At 43.8% G+C, this 13,028-nt stretch overlaps 1 protein-coding gene across 1 annotated transcript in view; it reads left to right on the forward strand.

Annotated features, from left to right (window-relative positions):
- Positions 1-229: 229 nt before the first annotated feature.
- LOC115326133 (sodium-coupled monocarboxylate transporter 2) overlaps positions 230-13,028 on the forward strand; it is a 152,904-nt gene continuing 140,105 nt past the window's right edge. Inside the window, exon 1 of the mRNA XM_040215995.1 lies at positions 230-574. Coding sequence (XP_040071929.1) covers positions 236-574 — 339 coding nt within the window. The 5' untranslated portion in view covers positions 230-235. The remainder of the gene's footprint in view (positions 575-13,028) is intronic.

Raw genomic sequence — 13,028 nt, forward strand, 5'->3', positions numbered from 1 at the left:
CAAGAAAACGCAACCACCGCCAGTACGAAGAAACAAAAAGCCTTCTCAACGAAAGCTAGAGTCACAAACTTAGTTCGCAGAGTCTCCAGCAGTCACCTGCAAATCAACGCAAGTCGGAGATTGTGACAAGATCAGCGCGGGCTCGTCTTGTCCCCAGCCATCCCACCTGCACATCTTTTCGCCTCGAGATTTTGTCAAAGACGTCTGAAGCTCCCCGAGACAGTCAAGCAGTGCAATGGGTGCAGTGGTTCACGTGGCTGAGTATGTGGTTTTCGCAGTCCTGATGATTTTGAACCTCGCCGTCGGTTTGATATTCGCGTTCCGAGGTCGCGCCCTAAACTCGAACACAGACGAGACGTTTCTGGGAAGTCGGACTCTGGGCATCCTTCCGCTGTCCATGTCCATCCTCGCATCGTCGGTAACTGCAATCGGCCTAGTGGGCTTGACGGCGCACTTCTACACTCACGGACTGCACTTTCTCTGGGTAACCATACCCGCTTTATTCTTGATCCCGTTCATCTCCAGAGTGATTGTTCCGGTCATCTACAAACTTGGAGTAACTTCCGTATTTGAGGTGAGGCTTCGTCACTCTTTTTGACGCGATGATGTTACGTATCTTTGAGAGAAGGTGCATGATCTCTCGGGATCCCTTGCAATCATTCACTCCAGTTTAGTAGTCAAAGCATGTTTCCACAGTGCCGTGCAGTGAACAGGAGCTTATATTAACTATGGTGAAACGTATTAATTTGTTCATGCTTTAATTGGTGAGGTCAGTGCAAGAGTGAAATACTGAAATTTTCAGAATTCTAAATACAGGCAGCGAGCTTATTGCACGCATTAATACATTGGGCGAAAATTGGGAGTTTGAAAGGATCAGTCAAGCAGCAACTCTGATTTAGGTATAAAGGCTTTCTACATTTTATGTAAGATAGGCTCAGATAACTTTATATTTTAAGTTTTTATCTCATGGTGTCATAAAATTCATAAAATAGCGTAATTATCCATAGCCTCCTTTATACTGAAAATGCCTGCCCAATGGTTTCTTTGTCGTCGTCGCGCCTACTTCAGATATTTGCTACTAGGGGCGCCAAAACCCCATACAGAAAAGCAGACGACGCTTGTCCGCTGTCTGCTACTACAGTTCACTGTAGCTAGCGTAAGCTACGTTATCACGTTAAGCTATGTGATAACGCAAGTTTTCCATGTTAGGTTACGCGGTAACGTGACCTTACGTGTTCAAATAGGTCACGTGATCACGTAATGTTTTTGTGACACGAGTAACTTCTTTCGGTCGTCGTTCGACTCGCAGAGCTCTAGAACTCCTAGCCATAGCCGGCATAGCTCAATAGCACGAGGCTGTCTGCGGCTCCTGGCACGCACACCGTGACGCCACACGGCGTGCGTGTGGCGTCATCTAGTAGTAGGTGGATATTTGGCACGGGTGGTGAAGGAACATGTCAACTGCAGTGACTGCTTCCTACTGGTTATTACACATGCTTCTACGGCTCACAGTGATTCCCTCATCAGGCACCAGGACAGGGGAGGACTATACTATCCATCGGAGAAGCTAGTAGTGCGCTGAAGAACTCCGTAGAGGTTTTACTGAAAAAAACGAAATATGCTGAAAAAGCCTTTGCATGCAGCTGTTGAGACTGCGTTAGATACACTTATGCACCATGGGGCTCTGAAATGCGCAAAGGCAGATAAAGATGTCAACCATTACAAAGATTTCCTGCAAATTCTGTGTACTAAGTATTTCAGGCCAATTTTCACAAACTACTCTGCATCCGTGACTGACAAGCATGACCTAAAGAAGATCTTCAGCGAATCACTATCTAGGAAATCGTTAAAGCTCTAGAACTGCATCCGTGAAAAACAATGCAGACCAGAAGAAACCGGTCAAAAACATAAAAAAAAGCTTTGAGCTTAAAAAAAGTTAAAAAGAAAATTGAAAATGCATTTTAAGGTCCCCGGTCAGAGCGTTGCCGACGGGTGCGCCGGATTTCGATCAGCGAAAGCTCGTTCGCGGTCCTGAGAAAAATCCCTTGACTGCCGCATGTGGTCCGCAGGCCGTATGTTTTCCGGCTCTGCTCCAGAAGCAATAAAAACGCCAAGTGGTTGCTGTTGCAACGTCGTGAACGTTCGCCAGCCTGTCTGTCTCCTTTTTAATTTGGATTGACTATTACTGTAGTCGCTATGACAAGCACCAGAGGTCTGGTAACATTTCAGCATAGAAACAAAATCAAGAAGTGAAAGCTAAAAGAAAGCTTAAGACTCCTTTTATATATGAAAACTATAATGACGGTGCTTTGCGCTAGCTATGTAGCATGGGTTACGAATGTATTCAATTCACAAATGGCGTCACAGTGGACTGTAGCAGCGGGCAGCGGAGAAGCGTCGTCTGCATTTTTGTATGGGGTTTTGGCGCCTCTAGTAGCAAATATGTGAAACAGGCGCAACGACGACGAAGCATGGGGAAGCCAACCATTGGGCAGGCATTATCAGTATAAAGGAGGCTATGAATTATCTTATACATTGCCTTGAAGTTAGTGACACAATCGGCTACGTGTAACTGTTGCATATCAATCAAAATAGCATTAAAAAAAGACTACTATATTATATTCTTCTGACCGGTACATGTCTCTCAGACAAGAGTGGGGTTATTAATGTTTGGCCAAATAATAAATTTAAGAAGTGCGTTTTTACTACCGACTTTAAGTGTTACATAATTGTTTTCAGCAACCAAAGTTTTTTTAAAAAAATGCATACATTTTCCACTAAACTATTAGTTCGGGTCGGATCCCAGGTATATACCCGGCCATGTGCTTAAAATCAGTAACCTGGTTAAGCGAAAGGCAATCAATTACACTTAAAGATTAACTTTTGTTCTTGAATTCGATAGAATTTAGAGCGTCTCCTTTTATTCTTGGATCTATGTCTTGTTCAGCATAATTATTTTCTACTTTATGCAAGGGCGTGTTAAGCATTCTCTCAACGTAAAAAAAAAATATTAAATAAGATTAAATTAGATGATTTGGATTAAAATATGTTGTTTAGATAAAATCAGTCTTGCTTTGCAACCCATGCTCTGAACCAACAGCAAAGTGTGCTTACTGGTTATATATAGTATTTATTTACATTTTTTATAAAAGCAAATCGCTCCCATCATTTCATTTACTCTGCCATTCAATAAACAGTTTGGCTATTCTTTAAAATCTAGCAAAGATTATAGAAATATTTGGAAAGTGATACGACATCGAAAAATTTTAAAAACCTAAAAACACAATATATATCCGCCTGCCCTCATTTATCTACGCTGACGCTATCATTACCAAAGCTGCCTACTAGGGAAGTTCACATTCATAAAACCGTTGATTAGTGTCCCAAATGTGTTTGACTTTTACAAAATGTATGAACCGTAGTAAACAAATGTGTAATACACTTTTGGTCCAATAAACGCATATGATTAATTAATATCATATATTAACATATAAGAACCGTACGAGAGTTATAAGGATTTCCAAGAAACTGGTATGACGTTTCTTATAATTTATTATACACTCTTATTTTGTGCTGATATGTTCTTAAAAGGTTCCTTTAAGGTCCATTATGATCTTATTTTATTATTTACGTTTATTGTACCAGATATGTCTTATGCATTTAAAATATTTTACTAGTGAAATGCTATTGAATATGTATTCCAATGCTTTACAGCATGCGCTGCTGAACGGAATGGGTCAATAATTGCTCAGCTAATTTTAGAGCCTCGTTTATAAAACAGGATCGCTTTATCACATTTTTTATCCCGTGGTATTATTATTCTTTTTTGCTAAGCCCGGAGTGAAATATTCTCGCCAGGTTGCGAACAAGAAAATAATTTAAGGCGCTATTTTAGAAACACACAAGGAACCTCTTCCTTTCCTTTTGTCAATGTTTATTTTTATGACCCCATCCAACAGATATTTATTAATGAGAGTAAAAAAACACTAAACTTTAGCACTATGACGGATAATTTCGTATTGACGCCAATGAAAAAAAAAATAGATTACACTGACAATTGTTCTTGGATGAAAGTATTGAATTATATTGCTTAATTACTTGAAGAGAAAAGTAATTGACCATTGCTTGAAAAAGTTACCGTTACTTTTCGATTAGTTCACATTTTCAAAACGACGTATCTTTGTGCCGGTTTGAAAACAGGTCTTTCTCAATGTCCATTAGGGAGTTTTAAGGAACCATTTTCGTACATACGATACGGGACGACGGGCCCTCCTGCGCGAACTGCGCATACGCGAGTCTTCTGTGGCAGCGCATGCGCAATTCGTTCTGGAGGGCCCACCGTACCGTATCTGATGTGCAAAAACGGTTCCTTAAAACTCTCTATTATCGAATTAGAAAATACTTATCTTGTCAATCCACCATTTTCGGAGTAGTATACTTCTGTAAAAACTTGGTTTGAGAATTCCTTAGTAGGAAATTTGTACAAATAACAAAACGCGCGATTAGAAAGGAAAAAAAACAAGAACGGATACAAGTAATTTTAATAGTTGCAAAGGCAATCAGATTCAACTTGCGATTACTTTCTTATACATTTAATCAAAAGAATACAAAATTACTCCAACAAATTATCGGCTACGAGCAATTTTATTAATTGTAATGAGTATACCGTACAAGTTTGTGCCCAACCGTACTAAAGAAAACTGGGACTGTACAAACATCTCTATTTTGGGGGCTAGCCGAAGCCTTTCTAGTAGAACATTTCCGGAGAGTAGGCTTTACGATTACATTAATGACTGCACATTTCCTCTTAGCTTAATTATACAGGTACTATAAATGAAATGTTGAAAAACGATGCTAATTGGTATATGTTTTAGAATTAATGCATGGGAAAGTTTCAGACGATGTAAGGCGCGAGCGGTTTGTGAAATGTATACGTAGAAAGTCTGGAAAGTTAACGAGCGCCTCGGCTGCACTTGCTTATTTTGGTTTTGGGATTGTTTTTGTCGCTTTTCATAGTAACTTTTTTTTTTTCATTAGGTCTGAGGCTCCTCTCGTCCCCGCTACCAAACCTTAAAGATAAAAGGTATCGAGAGGAATAGCACTATATTTTATACTTGCCCAAGCGCTCAGTTATGGGTCTAAAACCTACACGTGTGTGGGACACTTAATTGTAGGTCTTATCTGTCCTCACTTTTTGCGCTGGAGCGTTTTGGCGTGGAGACGCTTCGTTTGTAGACCGTTTATGTCCTGATTTCATGGGCTAGAAAGTTTTGGGGTGCAGAGTCTTCGTTGTAGATCACTTATGGCTAGATTTTACGTGTTAGAACGGTTCTAGTGTGCGGGCGTTTCGTTGTAGGATATTTATGTACGAATTTTATGTGATAGAGCGTTTCGATGTGCAGACACGTTCCTACACTAGGGTGTAGGAACGTTTTGGTATACGTGTATTTCGATAAACGCGTCAAGCAGTTGTTTGTTACGTATTCCGGTATGTTCCACTGGCCAGCCGTTAAGGCCTGTTCACAAACTTACGACTTCTTAAACTGGGTGCCTTAAAAGCTCTTAAGGTTTGTTACGACCAGAGAACGCTGAAAAGCATAGATTGAAGAGGGGCTCCATCTCAAACCATGGAGAGAGTTTGAAATTTAGTGGCGGACACCTCCTCGCGGCAATCGGTCACAAATGCGCATGCGCTGCGTTTTCGCGTGGCGAGGAGGAAAACAGGAGGGAAGGCGGAGACGTTCGCTGACTATCGACGATTTCGCCACATCCTCCCAGCTCGTATTGCAAACGCGGCCTATAAATCTCCTGACCCCAATCGAGCAGTTGGAAACTCTACGTAACTCTATGAAGTACACTCTGGCATGCTTGCGTTATCTATGCGGTGACCCTGGAATTGCTTTTCACTAGAGCGAACTCTTGCGGTATTTGCGAGGTTAAATCTTTTTTCGTGAGAAACCCAACTTCTAACATTTTCTCATTATTTCTGCGTCGTTCTCGACCGCGGTTCTACGATTGATTGCATATTTCTTATTCTCTCTCTCTCTCTCTCTCAAAAAAAAAAATCTTTTGACAAGGTTTCTTACGTGCTGCTTCTTCATTAACATGGCAACCTCAACATTGATCCAGGCGTTCTCACTTCTCATTAACAAACCGATTACGATGTGTTCATACTAATGGGACTAATTCCTTATCCACACCTGTTAGCTCCCGCGTTGCACAGATTTCGGTGCTCAGTCCACTTCCATTTATTATTTCTTCTTCTTCTATCAGCCTTTTTGCTGACGACTGTGTTATTTACAAAGAAATTGCTATTGACTCCCAAATTTCTGCTCTTCAGGCTGATATCAACTACTTCAATCAATGGTGCGATGTCTACCATACGGAACTTAACACCACTAAATGTAAATCCATGAGAGTGTCTCGTCAAATTAGCACGTGTCCTTCCAACTTCATTAATAACTCTCTCCTCATTACTGTACCCTAGTATAAAAATATCGGTGTTCATATAACCGATGATCACTTCTCGAATATTCATGTCGACTACACTGCTAATAGTGCTAATTAATTGTTGGGTTATTTCAAACGAAATGTTTTGCTTCCCCTAATTTTAATCAACGTTCTTTATAAAACTCTAGTTCACACCGAACTTGAATATGCCACTTCTAACTGGGACCCAGGTATCACCCTCTCATCTGCAGTAGAATCAATTGAAAATCGTTCCACTCGATTTAATGTTCCCAACTATAATCGCACATCTAGCGTCACCAGCATTAAAGCATCCCTGTTGTTGCTTAATCTCTCACTTCGTAGAAAAAATATCTAGTTTAAGTTTGTTCCACAATATTTATCACTGTATCCTAACACTTCGTCATGCGCTATTCTCCGAACCATCCAACAAATCTTCACGTATTGATCACGAACCAAAATTTGAAATCCCCCGCTTTATTACGTCCCCTTGCAATGCTTATTTTTTTGCCGAAAACGTCCGTAGACTCGAATCGCCTTCCCAAAGCCATTGTGGCCATTGCTGACAGTGATGATTTTAGAGTTTCTATTACCAATTGTTTACATGATGTTTACTTACGTCTGCATATATTTTTTGCCCTGTTACTGTTTCTAACGTGTTGCTGTATATTAATCACACTGCTCCCTGCAATTTCCTTGGGCCCTGAGAGAAAAATAAATTAATTTAAAAATGAGATCAGAAAAATATCGTTTGTAACATTGACAAATGCTTTCCAAGCCAAGAAAGAAAATGTGCGAAAGAACTTGTAAATATACGGGACCACCACGTGTTCCACTGCTTTCTGATAGGGGCACTTTAAGAGGTTTCAAGGCAAAGTCATTGTTTCAACGTACTCGGTGCTAAGAAGTCGCAAATTTTTGAACGTGGCTTTAGCGTGACATAACACGTTCCATTGGAATAATTAATTGATTTCACGTTGTTTGCACGTTCCTATTTTTTATAATTACAAAGTAATATAATAGTTAAAAAAACACAGCAAGTGGTTATTCTTTCAGTGCTGAAATACTGAGAGGTAAAAAAAACAAGAAATCTCACTATTTAATACAAGGCGCGTTTGCTCGAAGCCGGTTAACTTTCACCCCGGTAAAAGGTTTACCGCATTTTCCTACGGGGAAAGGGGGGGGGGGGGGGGGGGGATTTAAGGTCACGTGACCGACAGAGAAAGGACGGTGGGGAAATTTGGCGGTCTCCCTACGAGCGAGAGTCACTCGTTTTGGAACTAATATGTCGTAGTAGCTGCAATATTGGGCGTGTTAATCAGTAATGAATGGTGCAGGAGGCTTTCGCTTTGACTTACTTCAGTTAAATCGCGAAGCACGAGCAATGACTTCCCCACATGTTTTAGATAGTATTTCGATTTTGGCCATTATTAAGCCTAAATGAACGTGTTAATTGTCGGCATGTCAACGTCTTTGAAATACTCTTGTGGATTACCTTGACTCAATCGGCCGGGTATTAATAGCACGCAGCAGCAGACAACGTCTCGATAAACATTTTGCTAAATTTCCCAACCACCAAGGTGCACGCTACGAGTCTAGTTACACGCGTTACATGTCTTGGCCTCTGCAGTAGCTTAGCTTTTTGTATATTCCCAAAACCTGGTAGTTCGACGACGGAGCAATAGAGTGCCCGGTCGCAGATGTGGAGCGCGAGGATCTGGCAGCACAGAGCTTTTCTCGAGGAACCTGGACGTCAGCGCGTAGTTTTTGCAGCGGCGAAGACTCGAAACATGGTTTTCAATCCCGACGAGAAAACAAGCGGTAGCGCGAGGAATGCTAGGGGCACGGGCCGAGATTCCACCGCTGTTGAGTTGAGTGTTTCAGCGTCTCGCCGCAGCGGGGTGCCTGTCCCGTGGCTATCCTCTCATGCATTGTCTGCCGCTTTACCTTTTCAATTTCGGCGGCCGCTTCTCATGGAGATCTGCCAGACTTTGTCAGTATTGGTGACGTGCACGATCGAAATTGTCGCTGTAGTCGGCCTCCCCCGATTGGCCGAATGCTGATAATGACGCCAGCAAAGGTTTTCCCAATGACAGAACAAAGAGTAATTTAAGAACTTCGATGTTGGCAGTGTTGGTGTCAGAGCGCAATAATTTCAAGCTTCCACCATGGTAATTACAAACACCATCGAACTTGTTCGCAAGGTAATGACGTCACGAGAGGAAACCATAGGAGGGCTTCACCAAAGCATCTCGCCGCTGATAGAGGAGGCTATGGCAGTAATAACTGTTCTAAAGCAAAATCCTAAAACAAATTTGCCTTGCACGCGCATTCGTGAAAACCTTAAAATGATTATTATTACGAATCTTTTATACGGGGAAGTACAGCGCGTACTGCGCGTAGAATAACACTTTCAGCATTCTACTAGATGCTTGGGTAATTTAGTAATGCCCGTGTCCCACTAGAGCGACAAACAGAGACAAAAGACAGCGACAAGCCTCAAACCCATGCAGCATGCTCGCGATGGTACCTTTGGAAGGCGTTTAGTCGTTAGGTGCTCTTGAAGTAAGCACGAGTGATTGCAAGCCTGCCAAAGCCACCCTCTCTCGTGCATGATGCTCGTGTTCGCGCATTGCCTCTTTTATTTTACAAAGCCTCTTAAATCGCGAAAGACTCTGGTTTGAGGCTTGTCGTTGTCTTTTGTTTCTGTATGTCGCTCTAGTGGGACACGGGCATAATAGGTATATTTTCACTGGAGCCGATTATACGGTTTTCAATTTATGGTGGTAGAATATACAGTTTTTACATGCTGACCAACTATGCTGCCGATGTACCGCCCGCCTTTCACTGGTCACTTGTTTCATCGTATCGAGGACTGAATTTCGTCGTCCTCTTTTGAACTTGAAAAAAATTTAATGAGGCTTGTCTTCACTTCAGACAGCCGACATTTAGAAATTTTTCAAACAAGGGTTAATTCAGTTTCATCTTACCCAAAATCTGTACCACGAGCAACAAGGAGTGTTTTATAGCGCAGCTCTTAGGCGCCCGTTTCCGGCTTGAGCGGCGTCGCCGTCGGCGTCGGCATAGCTGTCGACGTAACCGCGCGTTGCATGAAACGCGCGTTGCATGCAACTCGCATGCAACGCGCACGCAAAGCTTGTATGCAACGTGTAGCATGCAAGCGGCGAAACCGCCCGTTGTATGCAACGGCGTAACCGCGCGTTGCATTATGAGAGTTTCCCGTAATGACGTCACGAGGGTTACCTTCGTGAGGGTTACGAGGGTTACTCTCACGAGGGTCACGAGCGTTACCCTCACATGGGTTGCGAGGCTTAGTTACCCTAAACAGAGTAACCCTCAGCAGGGTTACTCTCACATGAGTCACGAGGGTTATGAGAGTTACCCTGAGATCACGTGACCCCCCTCCCCCCCCCCCCCCCCCCCCCCCCGGCCTGAGGTCACGTACCTCAGGGAGTCACCTATCCCTCAGTGCCTTTCCATCGTCCTCCTCAAGAGCTGCGCTCTAATCCGGCGTTACAGGGTTTTTATTTTTTAAGCTCAAATGTATGCCACGCTGCGTCGTGAAAACCCAGTAGCGCGCGTTGTTGGGTACCCCCGTCTCAGAAACTTTTCTACGAAAGCCACTTACATTCGCTACAAGCAGTAGGTGACGCCAGCTACCACCCTATAATAAAACACGGAGCTATCGCTCATCTAGCCCTCGGCAAACTAGGCTATAGTCGGATGCAGCCTAAGAACAATCTTTTAGCTCCACCCACAAGCGCATTGCGCCCATGTGAAGTGCCTCCGCCGTCGAGAAATTAGTTCGCTAGCAACGTTGCTTTTTCTTCCTCCAGGAAACCTGTCTTAAACTACTACAATATTTATTTAATTCATTCAGGACATTTAAATAAGTTAGAATACGTTTTTGTCAACGAAATAGCTGTTTAGTAAAGAAAGAAAGAAATTCATGTCCAATGTACCGTCTTCCCAATTCATTTTCTGTCCAAGATACTGTCTAACATACCGTCTAACATACCTCTCAGCAGTGCTATGCCTCGCGCCGGCTTCGAAATTTTCGTTGGCGATAGCGTCGCTGGATTCTCACGTTGTGGCGCAAAAACTGCTCCAAACGCAAGCCGATACCATCAAGATTTCGTGGCGTAACCTCGGGCACGTAAAACATGGTGCAAAAAAGCAGAATAATTGTCACGAGAAACTATAGCCTCGCGTTGCTAAGGCCAGCAGCCATGTTGAGCTTTTTTCTTTCAAAAGGATCGCGATTGGTCCACAGAATCGTGACGTCATGAAAACAATTGGCTGGCGTTTCTCGGCGTAGGATTACATTTTCCTCTGAGAGGCATTTCCGGTTTTTTTCTTAGCTTGCAACCGACTATAGGTACTTGTAGGTACCTAGTCGGAGGATCGGTGGCCGAGTGGTCTAGCGCACACCAGCTCGGAGCACGTGGAGCGAAAGCTCGCGCTGCAGAACCCAGGGATCCTGGGTTCGAGCCCCACCCCTGCCCGTTTCGATCTGGATGAGCATCGTACCGGCGTGCGGTCGTGTATAACTACTGCGTGATGCACGTTAAAGACCCCAGGCTAGTGGCTGTACCGCACTGGCTAAATTTCTCATCTACAGCTGGGAGACTCGTCGCCCCTGTGAGGCAGACCAAAGTTCTAGGCTGTATAAACGCACACACAACCCATTTTTTTTTTTAGGTACCTAGTAAGGGGGGTTGGGGGAGGGGAAGGGGCGGTTATCTTTTTACCGCGGTTAAAGTTAACCGAAGTGAAAACTTTCTCAACTCATTTTATGATTAAGCTCATATAGCGTGGTGCAGCCGAGTTAAATCAAGAAGGAACGCCGTCATTGAGATAGGTTTTGCATCTTCTTCGTCTTCTCACACAGGCTACTTCTTCTTTATTCTCTTTCGACACAACATTTCCCGCCCTTTTTTTTTCAAAAGGATATGCATATGTCAGGGGGGGATCGGTGGCCGAGTGGGCTAAAGCGCACACCCAGCTCGACGCGCGTGGAGCGAAAGCTCGCGCTGCAGAACCCAGGGATCCTGGGTTCGAGCCCCACCCCTGCCCGTTTCGATCTGGATGAGCACCGCACCGGCGTGCGGTCGCGTATCACTACTGCGTGGTGCACGTTAAAGACCCCAGGCTAGCGGTTGTACCGCACTGGCTAAATTGCTCATCTACAGCGGGTAACAATGTCGCCATGTTCTGGCAGACTAAACTCCTGCTGTATAAACAACTAACGACTAATTTTTTGCATATGTCATATAAAAAAGGCAAAAAGAAGTAGTAATAAAAGAAATTAAATTAATCACTTAACCAAAATCCTAGTTTGCTAATGGCACTGTTCATGTCACACTGTCGCCAAATCTTCCCGGCTATTGTCGCCGTCGGCAACTCCGACGAAGTGGTTGCAGTTCTTGTCGGTCGGTGTCAGGAACATTTGGCTGCGATGTCAGTCGCTGTTGTTCTCCCGCCGGAAGAGAATCGTGTGGCTGGAGTGCACCTTGTGACGGATTCCACGAGATCGCAGGTGATATCCCGTTGTCCTTCTCTGAGGTAAGCTGTGGCAAGACCTCCCATGGAACTTTAGAAAGCTTGCTTGCGTTCCATACCTTGCCATGGTCGAGTAGGAATGCGTTAGGTCCCCGACGATCTAGTATTTTCCTTGGTTTTGAATAACGCATGTTTCCTTTCGCATGATGTCCCGCAACTTTCACACGGACAAAGTCGCCTGGCTGAAAGGCCGGTACGCGTGCACCCCGCTTGTTGTCCGCGTACTCTTGTGAGGCGCACTGTCGCTTCTTGATTCGCTCTTTCAGCTCACTCATCGCGCTTGTCGGGTCCGTGAAGAAGTTTTCTGATGGCCCTCCGACGATGTTCAGCTTCGTTCTGGGGTGCCGATTGTGCAACAGAAATGCTGGTGACACACCCGTTGCTGAGTGTGGCGTTGCACGGTAAACACCGATGTATTCGGTAAGTGCCTCCTCGAGGTTTCGTTCTTCGAGAACTGCCAGCTGAATAAAACATTTCAAAACTCTGTTGAATCTTTCTATCATTCCGTTAGACTGTGGATAGTAAACCGATGAGAGGTTGTGACGAATGCCACGCTCCCGTAGAAAACCTTCAAACCTTCCGATATAAATTGGCGTTCGGGATCCGAGACAATCTCAGTCGGATAACCTTCACGGCTGAAAAGAGTCAGTAGGAAGCTGGTCACTGAGTTTGATGCTACCGTACTGGCAAAAGCAATTTCAGGCCAGCGACTGTAATAGTCCATGACTGTGATAATGAAGCGATGACGCTGTGAGGCTCTCTCAATTGGGCCCACAATGTCAATACCAAGCTTGTCCCAAGGATGTGCGGGAAGTGGTATTGGATGCGTACTTACCGTGCATCTTTTCCACTCATGAAGGTTATGCTTTCTCGACCTTTGATTGGCTATGTACGTTTGTTCACTTGGTTTTTCCTTTTTTACTGTGTGTACCAAAGTGAAGACCACTGTGGTTATTTTGAGGCATTGAATAAAGAGT

The sequence above is a fragment of the Ixodes scapularis genome, unplaced genomic scaffold, assembly GCF_016920785.2.
Source record: "Ixodes scapularis isolate PalLabHiFi unplaced genomic scaffold, ASM1692078v2 ptg002869l_1__unscaffolded, whole genome shotgun sequence".
Classification (NCBI taxonomy): domain Eukaryota; kingdom Metazoa; phylum Arthropoda; class Arachnida; order Ixodida; family Ixodidae; genus Ixodes; species Ixodes scapularis.